Source organism: Dermatophagoides pteronyssinus, unplaced genomic scaffold (genome assembly GCF_027571235.1).
Source record: "Dermatophagoides pteronyssinus isolate colony J.1.1.1.1 unplaced genomic scaffold, Derpt_VIB-CSIC_2022.12 sq0016, whole genome shotgun sequence".
Lineage (NCBI taxonomy): Eukaryota > Metazoa > Arthropoda > Arachnida > Sarcoptiformes > Pyroglyphidae > Dermatophagoides > Dermatophagoides pteronyssinus.
In genome coordinates, this window is record NW_027461540.1 from 1,025,938 (window position 1) to 1,039,484 (window position 13,547).

Consider the following 13,547-nt stretch of genomic DNA (forward strand, 5'->3'; position numbering starts at 1 on the left):
GTCAAGATAGATGATCAAAACAATCGTCGAGAGAAAAAAAAAGTCGTGCACGATACACGTTTTTTAATGAAATATAATGATGTGTGATGATTTAGTTGCCATTGATTGCTGTTCAAAAAAAAAACAATACAGGAGCACAACCACAACTGATTATCGATTCGAATCAAAAAAAAATCATTCGTTGATTATCCGTGGGATTATTGTAACGAAGCAAAAAAAAAAAAATTCAAGGCAAATTGCGTGTGTGTGTGTGTGTGTATGTGATACGATCAAAAAATTTGATCCAAAAACTACAACAACAACTTTGTTCATATTTAAGAACATTGTTCAATCGATATGTGTAATTGCTCGACAATTTGACATATATCGATTGAAAACATGACATCCAACATAATCCATTATTGGAGTAATCATTGTTCATTTAAGTTTATTGCCCTTTTTTTGTTGTTGAATTTTTTTTCGCCTATTTCGAATTGAAAAAATTCTATCATTCGATTCGTATTTCGGTTGATTGATTCTTGATTTTATTGGTTTCTATATGAACGAATTTAATGATCGTTTTTAACTCATCAAAAATCAAGTGACAACTTGATGACAGGATTTATTTTGAAGGTTAACTATACATCAAAGATAACGATATTCTGTCATCAAAAAAAAAGATGATGATTGATGCCAACAATATGACAAAATTTACACATTTGAAAATTGCCCCTTAATTTCAAAGATGATGATGGTGATAACCTGAAATAACTTTTTAGAAAAAATTCCAGAAATTCAACACAATAATCGAAATGGTAATGTTCGAATTAAAAAAAATTCGAACATTATAACTCGATTTTTACGAAAAAGTTTATATAAAAATTCATCAGTATGGTTTGAATGTTGGATTGATTTTGCGATTAACTTTTATTTTTATTTATTTTTCCTGTTTGTTTCCAAAAACTTTTTTTTTTCTTCAAATTATTCATTCATTCAATTCATCCATTACAAAAACAACCATTTTAAAAAAATGACCGACAATCAAGTAAATATTATCGATAATAATAATGATGATTCAAATGAAAATTTATCAACAACAACCACAACAACAACAATAATCGATGATAATAATAATATAGATTTTATTAATAAAATGAAACGTAAAGTACAAAAAGATGAAAAAAATCGCCGGAAAAAGATTTGTTCACAAGAAATTGATGATTATAATAATAATATTAAAACAATATCAACATTAAATAATTCATATGAATTAACACGGAATCAACGATTATGGTTAATGAAAATGAATAATGAATTTATTGATACAATTATACAAACATCGGATGGTTGTCATGAAGAAAATGTTCATCTTTGTTCACTGTTGATGATGAATGAAAATATTTTGAATGCATTAAAATATTCAAAAAATCGTACAGATATGATTAAAGAATTTGTTATTGATTCTTCAGTTTCAGCTGATGTTCTTCGGCAAATCATTTATTTTGCATATCATATGAATGCATCGTTAAATGAAATAAATTCCATTGAAACAGCTGAATTTGCAGCAAAATATCATATTGATTCATTAGTTGATTATTGTCTTCGTTATTTTCAAGATAATTGTACAATACGTAATGTTTTGAAAGGTTTTAAAATTTCCATTCAAATTGGATCAAATTATCGATCATTTTTTCAATCATTTATTGAGAATAATTTTCAGAAAATTTTCAACAGTAAATCCAAACAAGATCTGTTGACAATTAATGATTGTTCAATATTGGAAATTATAGGTTCACAACGTTTAGATTCAAGAAATGAAGAACAAATATGGCAAATAATTTATGATTGGATTGATTATGATATTCCGGGTCGTTTGAAATACGTTGAACATGCCTTGACTAATGTTTTACGTTTCGGACGATTAAAAGATGAATTTTTAAAAACAAAAATTTTCGGTTGTAATCTTTTTCAACAATTGGAACCCAATTTACAAACACGATTGATTAAATGGATCGATGATTTGAATAATCAAACAGTTGTTATACGAGGTTTGTTGTGTTGTTTTGATTGATAAAATTGGTCAATTTTTTTTCGTTGATTTAATTCAATCATTTTTTACCCAATTTTAGATGGTTATGGTTTAAAATATTGTAAACATTCACTGTATTATCAACCAAGAGAAACAAAAGAATTATTACTGGTTGGTGGTGGTTGGGTTGAAGGATCAACAACAAATTCATTAGAATTATATGATTATCAAACAAATCTTTGGTTAAGATGTCCATTAATATTGAAAGATAAAATATCATATTTTGGTTTAGAAATGATTAATGATATTGTATACGTGTTTGGTGGATCTAACGGTACGGATGTATTTCAATATTTACATGCATTTAATTTGAATGAACCACAACGACAATGGACTAGTAAATGTTCAATGATTGAACGTCGTTGTTATGTTTCGAGTGCTAATCTAAATGGACAATTATATGCAATTGGTGGTTTTAATCGTCAAACACGTGTTCGAAGTTGTGAACGTTATAATCCTGAATCGGATAGTTGGCAATATGTTGCCGAATTAAATTATGGCCGATCAGATGCATCGGCTATTGTTCATGATGGAAAAATTTTTATTGCTGGTGGTATTAATGATTCTGGTATTGAAAGTTCAGCTGAAATTTATTATCCACAGCTAAATCAATGGCGTTTAATACGGTCAATGTCATCACCACGTACAAGTTTTTCAATTGTTTCATTTCAGAATAAAATCTGGGCATTAGGTGGTAATGATGGTTCGAAAAGGTAATTTATTTGATTTTATTTGATTGATTTGATTTATTGATAACATCACTTGATAATTATTCTAGATCTGGATCAGTGGAATGTTATGATCCAGAATTAAATGTATGGAATGAAGCGGAAAATATGTTAATCAAAAGAAGTACATTCAGTGCAATCATATTAAAAGATGAACTTTATGTTGTCGGTGGTTATAATGGTCAATCGCCTATTTGTGATGTTGAAAAATATGTACCGAATATTGGATGGGTAAAAGTAAAACCATTACGACATGATCGTAGTGGTCTTAATCTTTTATGCATACCGAATAAATATGATTTTTTGAAAATTTAATTTTTTTTTCTTCTAATTTTTGAAAAAATAAAATTTTTTTCCTGTTCGAATAAGTATCATTTTTTTTTGTTGACAAAAGATGGCACCATCAATGAATTCTAAAATTCTTTCGTGACATGCTCAATTCGAATACATTAAATTCGGCAAATTTTTTTTTTAGTTTTTTGAACAAAAAAAAAATCAAAATTCTGAATTAAATTAATGAATCAAAATCTTTCAATCCAAAAAAATGTTGGCTATGTTTATTCACGTGAACTTTTATCGTTATCAAATCGATTACCACCAGTTAAAGGAAGGGTAAGATTGTCATTTTGATTGATATTTTTTTTTTTTGGAGGGAATTTCTAATTGAAAATTTGAAATATAAATTCTGATAATGATTATTATTACAGGCTATTCTAGTACATCAATTAATTGCTGCCTATAATCTACTCGATCATTGTTATCGTATCGAAGTGGATAAACCTTTACAGGAAAATCAATTACGAAAATTTCATTCAATCGAATTTTTGGATTATGTTCGAAAAATTTCGGCCAACAATTCGGATGAATTGAATGATGATGATGATGAAAATGATTTCGGTATAAATTATGATTGTCCACCATTCGCTGATCTTTTCAAAACGATTGGATATTTAGCCGCATCAAGTATAGCAGCTGCTAATGCCATCATAACCAAACAATTTTCAATCGTTTTGAATTGGTTTGGTGGTTGGCATCATGGACATCGTGATGAAGCTTCAGGATTTTGTTACACAAATGATATTGTATTCGCTATACTGACATTTTTGGAAAATGGATTCGATAAAATATTATATATCGATTTAGATTTACATCATGGTAATGGTGTTGAACATGCATTTGCTCATACGGACAAAGTTTTTTGTTTATCATTTCATAAATATGAATTTGGTTTTTTTCCTGATACCGGTCATATCGATGATATTGGTTCATTTCGTGGTAAATATCATTCGATAAATATGACACTTCGTAACGGTATCAATGATGATCAATATATTGAGATATTTGATAAGATAATCAACAAATTGATACCTAAATATAAACCTCAAGTTATTATTTGTCAATGTGGTGCTGATGGTCTAAGCGGTGATCGAATGAAATCATTCAATCTTACATCACGATCATATTTACATTGTATCGAAAAATTATTATCAATCAATTTACCATTAATAATATTAGGTGGTGGTGGATATAACTATACAAATACGGCAAAATTATGGACATTAATAACGGCCAAAGTTTTGAATCAACAATTAGATTCAAATATACCGGATCATAATTTTTTTCTTTATTATGGTCCTGATTATGACCTTTCAATAACCGAATCAATGCTGCCAAATGAAAATGATCCAAAAGAATATGAAGAAAAATTGAAAATTATCTTCAAAAATATTGAAAAAATTCCGTAACGTCATTTATGTGTTTGTCATTGTTGTTGTTGTTTTGTCAAATTGAATCGAAGCAACAACAAAAAAAAATTTGTTTTGATTGTATCCGAATTTTGAGCTCTTTTTCTTTATGAAGATATAAATCTGACATAATAATAATGAAGATGATGATTGTTGTCAACAACAACAACAAATTAAGTGTATCAAAACAAATTTAAATTACTTTCTTTATGATTGGATAAAACATCATCGATTTAAACAAAGAACAAAAAATGTACGACGTATTTCCAAACGAGAATTTGGCTGGCATATTGTCATCATCTTTATTTGCATTATTGGTGAGTTTTTTCTTTGAAAAAATTGAAACTTGTTATTATCAATGAAAATAATTTGAAAATGTTTTTAGTTCATTATAATATTTTCAATATATTATGTAAGAAAATATTCAAATCTTGAAGATTCAATACGAACAACAAATATTACAGCTATTATTTCATTGATTATTGCATTATTAACATGTTCATTATTACCTGTCGATATATTTATTGTATCATCGATGAAATATTCGAATGGAACATTCAAAGAATGGGCATCGAATATAACCGAACGGCAACATTTTTCTAACCAAATTCTTTACACATATTATTGTAAGTAATTTTTTTTTAAGAAAACAAAATAGTTTTTTGATTTTCTTTTTTCTTTTTTTCCCACAAATTAATTAGCCCTTTATTCACTCATTTTTATGTTCATCTTTCTGGTCATACCGTTTGTTTATTTTTATTTTGAAGAACGTGAAAGTTCAATATTTGATACGAATCCATTGTTGACATCTCTTCGAAATACATTCATATTTGTTTTATTGGCTGCATTTTTTCTACTAATTGGGTATGTGTGAGATTATTGAAAATGGGATATTGAATTTGTTTCATTCATTCATTCATTTTTTTCAATAATAGAGCATTCGTTCCATTAAGACCGACACCTGATCCAAACAACAATGGATCATGGATCGATAAATTCAAAAATATAATCAACGTTTTGGAAAAAAATCGTGGTGAAGATGCCATGTCTATGGTATTGTCAATTTTATCGGCATTCGGTGTTACTATTGTTGCCATTTATACAGCATTCGGAATGTTTTCCTGGCCTGTTAGTCTGATAAAAGGAACAAAAAGTGCACGAACACAATTACAAGATATTGAAGATCGTCATCTAAATAATTCATTCAATATAAATAGTTTACGAGAAAAATTACGAACCACCGGGCAATTAACCGATCGAGAAATGAATCGATTACGCATTTTAGAAGAACAAGAACGAATGACTAATCTTGAAGAATCATTTGTAAATGAATATCGTGAAAGTTATTTTTATCGTTTACGATTTCTATTTCGACCAATTCAAATGACTATCGGTTCAATTATTCTGTTGATTTCGATTTTAGTTTGGATTTCATTATTGATAACCAAGTAAGATTTTTGCATTTAAAAATTTTTTTTTATTAATAAAAAAAATCTGTTTATTTTAGTATTGATAAAGCTTTTCATTCGTTGGGTATGCATATGGGTTATGCATTGGTCAATTCAACCTATCCAAATCCAATCAATTTCATTCTGTCTGAATTGCAAATTGTTTATCCATTGGATTATATACTGATTTTAAGCCTAAGTTTTTCATTAGTTATGTACACTATATCAGGTTTTAAACATATTGGAATAAGATTTTTATGTATCAAGGTAAATTTTATTTAGAAAATTTAATTAATTAATCAATAATTTTTTTAATTATTTGAAAAAAAAGTTATACAAAATTAAACCTGGCAAAACAGCACCACAAGGTATTTTGTTATTGTTCGCATCGATTATGTTGGCAATACTTGGCATCAATGTTCTTTTCTATTCAGCGTTTCCACAATACGCTACATATGGTCGACAATTCTATCAAGAACAAACAAGCAATAATACCTACACCGCTAAAATATGCAATCTTGATTCACCAAAAGGTTTGTTCAAAACAAAAAAAAATTCAAAGTACGACATTGTCTAATTCTCTTTTTTTAATAATTTTAGATTCATGTACGATGACAAGAATGAGTGCATTGTTATTAAGATTCTTTTATAAAGCTTGGTTTTTCGGTGCTTATTATTATTGGATGATGTGGACATTTTTAATCGTTTCACTTTGTTCATTCGTTTATGTTTCATTACGGCCAAAACAAACAGTTACGCAAGGATTATTAGAATCGGAATTTGAAAATGAAAATTATTAATTAAATTTTTGTTATCAAAATTAACTATAAAAAAAATTTGCTATAATTATGAGACAATTTTGAAATAATAATGATGATTATCACTTTTGGACACCAAGATGCCGGCTTCATTGTCATTTAATTAATTATTTTTTTCATTATGGACCCAGTGCCGCCATCTAGACTTCGGTAAAAAATAATTTATCAAAATCAATAAAAAAAATTAATTAAAATTTTACGGATTATATTCCGGATTTATAAATATTTTAAAATACGCAGTAGTTGGAATAAAGGTTTTTTTATTCCTGTGTTAAACACAAATGAGAACGGAAAAAAAGTTGAATTTAAAAAAAAACAATGAAATCTTGTATATTGCTTGATTGAATAGCTAGTTAGTTAATAATGAATGATGATGATAGAAAATCTTTAGGTAGGTTGACATTCTTAATCCGCTATACAGCATCAAATAATGTCGCATATTGTTTCTATATATATAGAGAGAGGGAGAGAGAGAATTCATTTTGTTTCTCTATTTTGGTTAATAAAAACAATATTATTAGCTTACGGTTTGGAACAAGCGTCACAAAAATAATTCTGGATTCTGGATAACAAGAAAAAGAAGTAGTAGTAACCAAAAACAGTATTATTTTCGCTCTCACGCATATACCCCCACCAAAAAAAAAAAAAAAAAACCAAACACAGCGAGTCGAAGAAGAGTTTTTCCGGTCCAAAATGTCAGCACAATTTGTTGTTTATGAATGAAGTATATTATTTTCTCAGGGGATTTTTGTTTTGATTCTCTCTCTCTCTCTCTTTTTAATCATTTGAGTATTTCATTATATAATCATTTAATTAAAAATCATATTTTGTTAACTGGGATCATCTGGTATGGCGATGAATGAATCCGATAAGGTTTTTATCCTTCTCACTTTACAATCATCATCATCATTTGTTAATTTGTTTTTTTTTATTATTCTGTTTTTTTACAGACAAAAATTATGAATGAGAAAGACGACGGTGACAATGAAAAAACTGAAATTATTAATGGTGGTGATGGTGATGATGATGATGAAGAAAAAATAAAAACAGGATATTTTGGTATTCGATCTTATTTACATCATTTTTATGAAAATGTTTCCGATGAACAAATGACAACAGAATTGTAAGATGATTGATTTTTTTTCACTGAGTTTTTGATTTAAAATCTTATGATTCAATTTCCAAAAAAAATATAGCAAAAATAAACGAAATAAACGTTCGAAATTATGGATTACTGTTTTTATAACAGGAATGATTTTAATGTCACTCGGTGTAACTATGATTTTAATTGGTTTTACAATCAATCGTATGCAAATCGATATTGGTTATCAAGAAGAAATGCGTATTATTGATAAATCAGCATATGAATTTAATCAACATTTAGATCAAATTAAAATAATTGGTCTTATTTGTTTTGCATTCGGTGGTTTATTTGTTGCTTCATCATTATTATTACCAAGTTTATTACCGAATAAATCGAATGGCATTGATGATGATGATGATGATGTGGATGAATCTACTCATCTTAAATTTAATATCGATCCCGATGATGATGATGATGATGATGATGAACATCGAACACGAGTAAAAAATCTAATCCCAGTTACTGAACAATTAAAAAGCGTCCAACCAAAACAAACCGAAAAAACAACATCCGTTATAACTAATTCTGGTCTTAAACAAATTGTTTTGGATTGAATGAAATGAAATGAAAATATCATTATTTTAAAATTGTTATTGTTATTACAATCATTAAACAAATAATTTTCGATTTGTTGATGTTTTGTTTTTATGTTTTGAAATATGTTTTCTCACTATAATTGAAATGCTGGAAATCGAGCTGCGAGTGGATTGATAATATCAAGTAGAAAATATAATGTACCGGCCATACCTTCGAATAATGAATATGGTGTATCTGGTGTACGACAGCCATGTTGTCCATAATTACAACACCATTCAGCAAATTTCAAAGCACGATACAGATGTTTTTGATCATTAGTTAATTGATATAAACGTATGAAAGCATAACCATTACCGGCTGTTCCATGACAAATACCATAACCTTTTCGTAATAAACCTCTTTGCCAGATATCATTACCAGATTTTAATGCTGATTGTAAATATTTATCATCATTATCATTTTTAAAAATCAAATGAGCTATGGCCAATAGATAGATTAATCCCGGTGAACCATGACACCAATGTACTAATTTATCTTCTTGTTCATTTAAACAAGCGGGAAAATTTCCACTTGAAAATTGTTTGTCAACAATCATATCCAATGTAGGACGAATTAATGTATGAAGTTCTTGTGAACTAATTTGTTGAATAGATTCAAGAAGTAATGATAATATACCAGCATAACCATGAGCAGCACCAACATATGGTTCATTATACCATACATATGTTAATGGCCAATTACTATGTAAATTTTTACTTGTTTTTTTACCGGATTCCAAAATGGCTACAATAATCTGTCGAATCATATTATCTGGAATCATTGATTGACGTAAATTTGGAATCTTTGATCGAAGCATTAATAATGTATAAAGATAACCAGCTCTTCCGTACAAAATTTCATCGGGTAAATCATCATTTGATTCAATAGAACATATATTCGAATGAATAGATAAAATTTTCCGAACGAATTCATCATAATTTTTATTTTGATAATAATAAATTAAAGTAGCTGTTGCGAGCATTCCAATTTCACCGCAAACAAATGTTGGAATTCGTATGCGGCGAAAATTTTTCAAACAAATTTCAATCAATTCATTTGCTTTGCGAAGATAGATTTCTGGATTTGGTAAGATTTTTGATTCGAAAATTTTTAGATAAAGTAAAGCTGCACCAGTAGTACCAGTGTAAACACTTGAATCATTATTGTTTATGGGAAAATTTTGTTGCCAATGATCAAATAATCGAATAAAATTTGATTTAATAAAATCTTTTAAATCATTATTCAATGTTCCATCAATATTGTTGATATAACAAGTTTGACCATCATAATCGGGAAATGGATTCCCGAAAAAACGATTTGTATGCATTTTTCGTTTGACAGATTTAATTGTTAAAATACGAATGAAATTCTGGAACACTGAAAACATTGAACAATGAACAACGAAACACACACAAAAAAAAGTAAGGAGAGTACTCTCCAAAATTGAAGGTTTTTTCCTTCAATTTTGATGAGTGTTTACCAAGGTTGAAGAGTGTTAGCCAAATTTGGAGAGCATTGTGGAGAGCACTGTTCAACGTTGGTAAGCATTGCTCAAAATTGGAGAGTACTCTCCAAACAATACTCTCCAATTTGGAATAGCGTTATTCAATGTTGGTAAGCATTGTTCAAAATTGGAGAGTACTCTTCAACACAATACTCTCCAATTTTGAATGACATTCTTCAACGTTGGTTAACACTATTCAAAATTGAAAAGCGAAAACAATCGAATGATGGAATTCGGTAATTCTGCTAAAAAAATGTATCCGACAGTGATTCCGATGAGATTTTATCACGAAAATTAATTAGAATTAATGCTAATGATGAAGATGTAAATTTTTTGGTTATAATCGATAATTGGAATTGAATCTTTGATATGTAACAATTCAATTCATTAATAAAAATAAAAGAATTTGTTAAAAATGGAATTCAATTTTTTCAAAGTGTGTGTTTAATTCAATTTAAAAGTTAATATTACATTTTGATTTGTTAAATCGATATCAAATATATGAATTGGGAATCAAGGGAATGATAAACCGAACATTACAAAAGAAAAGGTGCCAAATCATTTCACGAATAGTGAAAACGCTAAATTCAAAGAAACAAACCTAACATAAATAGGAATTATAAAATGATCCATATTAATCACATAGGGATCATGTGGACAATTTTTCAAGTAAAGAAAAGTCCATTCGTTCTTTCAATTTTACCATAACAAATCTAACATGAACAAGAATCATGCAAAAGATTTGGCGCGTTTTCATACTTTGAACAAATTATCGACACAATTCTAATATGGTCAATGTGGATTGTATTTGTATTTTCAAGATTCTTGTTAATGTCAGGTTTGGTTTGATAGATTTAATGTTTTCTCAATTCATGACAATGTTTGGCGCCATTTCTTTCTTCGACCAAATTATCGACACTATTCTGATATGATCAATGTGGATTGTATTTGTATTTTCAAGATTCTTGTTCATGTTAGGTTTGTTTTGTTGAATTTGAATATTTCCACTATCCGTGAAAATATTTGGCGCGTTTTCTATCTTCGACCAAATTATCGACACAATTCTTATATGGTCAATGTGGATCGTATTTGTATTTTCAAGATTCTTGTTTTGTTAGGTTTGGTTTGGTAAATTTAACGTTTTTAATATTCCTGGATGGATTTGGCGCGTTTTCTATCTTCGACCAAATTATCGACCCAATTCTAATATGATCAATGTGAATTGTATCAGCGTTTGTGAAATTCTTATTCATATTAAGTTGAAATTTGTCATTTTTTCAATTCATGAAATGATTTGGCGCGTTTTCTTTCTTCGACCAAATTATCGACAGAATTCTAATATGATCAATGTGGTATTTTCAAGATTCTTGTTAATGTTATGTTTGGTTTGATAAATTTAATGTTTTCTCAATTCATAACAATGTTTGGCGCGTTTTCTTTCTTTGTGAAAATTATCAACACAATTCTAATATGATCAATGTGGATTGTATTCTTATTCCCAAAATTTTTGTTTGTGTTAGGTTTGGTTTGATAAATTTAATGTTCTCTCAATTTGTTAAAAGATTTGGCGCGTTTTCTGTCTTCGACCAAATTATCGACACAATTCTAATATGATCAATGTGGATTGTATTTGTATTTTCAAGATTCGTGATTATGTTAGGTTGAAATTTGCCGTTCTCTCAATTTGTGAATGAATTTGGCGCCTTTTCCGTTTCACAACAAATTATCGACACAATTCTTATGTGATTAATATATGGATCAACATTTTCATGATTCTTGTTCATGTAAAATTTGAGGCAGTGAATTCTTTCGATTCATGACAAAGTTTGGCGCGTTTTCTTCTTTTGAACAAATTATCGACACGATTCTTATGCGATTGATATGAATCGTTTTGTTATTCCCTGGTAATGTTAGGTTTGTTATGGTGAATTGGTCGCTTTCTCCATTTGTGAATGAATTTGGCGCGTTTTTCGTTTCACAACAAATTATCAATAGAATTCTTATGTGATTAACATTGATCGTATTTTCATTTTCATCATTCCAAGTCATGTTAGGTTTGTCAAACATATCTCTTAATTCACTCTTGGTTCTTTTGGAATTGAAAATATTTTTTATTATGTGTTCCTTCGATTCAAAAGGATTCATCATCTCTAAAATACATCATTTCACAAGTTGGAAATAATGATTATTAAATTAATTTTTGTCAATGTTAAGTCTATGGAAAATAATAATGCATTTTTTTCAAAAATTTCTCATGTTCGACAAATGATCATTTGCGCATAGTCAAATGCTAACTATTTTCAATTGAAAATTATTAATGCAAATACGGCCTGCACTTTCGATAGTGTAAATTGTTTTAGCGCGTAAAATTTCTCTCGCGGCTAGTGGCGGCTAGTGGTAACTATTTTCTATACTTTTTCTCGTCCAATCAGAATGCAAGTTTCAAAAGTTCTATTCAACGGTCGTCAAAATCGTTTGTCCTCGTCATTCTATTTCGAACTTTTTTCGGTGACGGTTGTTTTTTCGAACGTTTTTTTCTGGTTAGTCTTATAAGTTATTTTTTTCAATTTTAATCATTGATTTTGGTCCAAATTTTTGGAACAATCACTTTTATTGATTAAAAATTATCTTTATTTATGCTTTTATTTGTTTCAGATTAAAAATTGACCACGAAATTGATGAAAATTGTTTGAACGGGCTGCGATGCAATTGACGAAAAATGATCATTTTCTCGATGGCATTTATTCAAGTTTGTAATTATCAAATGATAATTCATTTTAAATAAACTTTCATCTTTTCTAAGTTTATTTTTTCAGTTTCGTTATGGTCCAGTAAATTAATAAAGGTAATATTACCATTTTGAGTGACATGAAAATAATAACAATTTATCTTCGTCTTAGCATACAATTCCACATGGCAAAAGACTATGGATAATTGGTGAGGAAAATACATTGTCCCAAATAAAACTACTGATTGGATCGATGGACTTCCAGGTAACTAATCTTTACTATCGATAATTTTTACACTTTAGTTCCTCAAGTTTTTGCTAATGAATGTCGAAAAAATATTCGAATGATTATCATGTTCCCGATCGATTTGGCGATTCCATTGTTCATCGGCATCTGATTCAAGAATAGTTTGACAATGTTAAACAATAGGCTAGGCTAGGTTAGATTAGAATTAGGAAACATGGTCTGAGCTATTTCCTATTGAATCCGATGCCTGGTGACACATTGGAACCAAAAAACGATCGAAAATTATGATATCATTCGAGTATTTTCAAACTGGAATTGATACTTGTAGTAAATGATGGTAAGTTTTTGAATCCAATGATCGAAACTATCAACTAATATTCTTTTAAATTCAGGATCATCGCTGAGAATGATGGGATTCAAATATTCAATTTCATGGATCAAATTTGGACATTAAGTCTTGTAACATGAATCGGATCGTTGGACATCGAATATTCAATTTTGGATCGATTTGGAACTGGACAAGAATGGAACAACGTGGGAT

The 13,547-nt window shown here is 28.8% G+C and overlaps 4 protein-coding genes across 6 annotated transcripts; 3 read left to right on the top strand and 1 right to left on the bottom strand.

The window, feature by feature from the left end:
* The first annotated feature begins 864 nt into the window (after positions 1 to 864).
* On the top strand, positions 865 to 3,164 carry LOC113792282 (kelch repeat-containing protein kel-10-like). Its single transcript, XM_027342198.2, has 3 exons — positions 865 to 2,027; positions 2,109 to 2,781; positions 2,847 to 3,164. The coding sequence occupies exons 1-3, from the start codon at positions 1,010 to 1,012 to the stop codon at positions 3,109 to 3,111; spliced, it is 1,956 nt and encodes a 651-aa protein (XP_027197999.2). The 5' UTR covers positions 865 to 1,009; the 3' UTR covers positions 3,112 to 3,164.
* A 92-nt stretch (positions 3,165 to 3,256) lies between these two features.
* On the top strand, positions 3,257 to 7,680 carry LOC113792222 (putative lysosomal cobalamin transporter). 3 transcript variants are annotated; one of them, XR_012846708.1, is made up of 8 exons: positions 4,589 to 4,858; positions 4,927 to 5,167; positions 5,243 to 5,405; positions 5,477 to 5,989; positions 6,049 to 6,256; positions 6,321 to 6,522; positions 6,590 to 7,198; positions 7,266 to 7,680. XR_012846708.1 is itself a non-coding variant. In XM_027342133.2 (7 exons), the coding sequence occupies exons 1-7, from the start codon at positions 4,793 to 4,795 to the stop codon at positions 6,787 to 6,789; spliced, it is 1,593 nt and encodes a 530-aa protein (XP_027197934.2). In that variant the 5' UTR covers positions 4,589 to 4,792; the 3' UTR covers positions 6,790 to 7,680. The 3 variants fall into 3 exon arrangements, 2 of the variants coding, with proteins under 2 accessions (XP_075678380.1, XP_027197934.2); XM_027342133.2 differs by having other exon boundaries at positions 6,590 to 7,680; XM_075822265.1 differs by lacking the exons at positions 4,589 to 4,858; positions 4,927 to 5,167; positions 5,243 to 5,405 and adding exons at positions 3,257 to 3,408; positions 3,504 to 4,537 and having other exon boundaries at positions 6,590 to 7,680.
* Positions 7,539 to 8,586, top strand: LOC113792226 (uncharacterized). Its single transcript, XM_027342137.2, has 3 exons — positions 7,539 to 7,680; positions 7,758 to 7,930; positions 8,004 to 8,586. The coding sequence occupies exons 1-3, from the start codon at positions 7,657 to 7,659 to the stop codon at positions 8,503 to 8,505; spliced, it is 699 nt and encodes a 232-aa protein (XP_027197938.2). The 5' UTR covers positions 7,539 to 7,656; the 3' UTR covers positions 8,506 to 8,586.
* A 27-nt stretch (positions 8,587 to 8,613) lies between these two features.
* Positions 8,614 to 10,299, bottom strand: LOC113792224 (glutathione S-transferase LANCL1-like). The gene has a single exon (XM_075822266.1). It carries the CDS (start codon positions 9,912 to 9,914, stop codon positions 8,622 to 8,624), a length of 1,293 nt encoding a protein of 430 aa, XP_075678381.1. The 5' UTR covers positions 9,915 to 10,299; the 3' UTR covers positions 8,614 to 8,621.
* Between the last annotated feature and the right edge of the window lie 3,248 nt (positions 10,300 to 13,547).

Excerpts from the sequence above, each read along its gene's own strand:
- LOC113792282 (XM_027342198.2), top strand. The coding sequence starts at position 1,010 with ATGACCGACAATCAAGTAAATATTATCGATAATAATAATGATGATTCA. Across the intron at positions 2,028-2,108 it reads TCAAACAGTTGTTATACGAG|ATGGTTATGGTTTAAAATAT; the intron begins GTTTGTTGTGTT and ends ACCCAATTTTAG. Across the intron at positions 2,782-2,846 it reads GGTAATGATGGTTCGAAAAG|ATCTGGATCAGTGGAATGTT; the intron begins GTAATTTATTTG and ends TAATTATTCTAG.
- LOC113792222 (XM_075822265.1), top strand. The coding sequence starts at position 3,313 with ATGAATCAAAATCTTTCAATCCAAAAAAATGTTGGCTATGTTTATTCA. Across the intron at positions 5,990-6,048 it reads ATTTCATTATTGATAACCAA|TATTGATAAAGCTTTTCATT; the intron begins GTAAGATTTTTG and ends TGTTTATTTTAG. Across the intron at positions 6,523-6,589 it reads CAATCTTGATTCACCAAAAG|ATTCATGTACGATGACAAGA; the intron begins GTTTGTTCAAAA and ends TAATAATTTTAG.
- LOC113792226 (XM_027342137.2), top strand. The coding sequence starts at position 7,657 with ATGGCGATGAATGAATCCGATAAG. Across the intron at positions 7,681-7,757 it reads CGATGAATGAATCCGATAAG|ACAAAAATTATGAATGAGAA; the intron begins GTTTTTATCCTT and ends GTTTTTTTACAG. Across the intron at positions 7,931-8,003 it reads GAACAAATGACAACAGAATT|CAAAAATAAACGAAATAAAC; the intron begins GTAAGATGATTG and ends AAAAAAATATAG.
- LOC113792224 (XM_075822266.1), bottom strand. The coding sequence starts at position 9,914 with ATGTTTTCAGTGTTCCAGAATTTCATTCGTATTTTAACAATTAAATCT.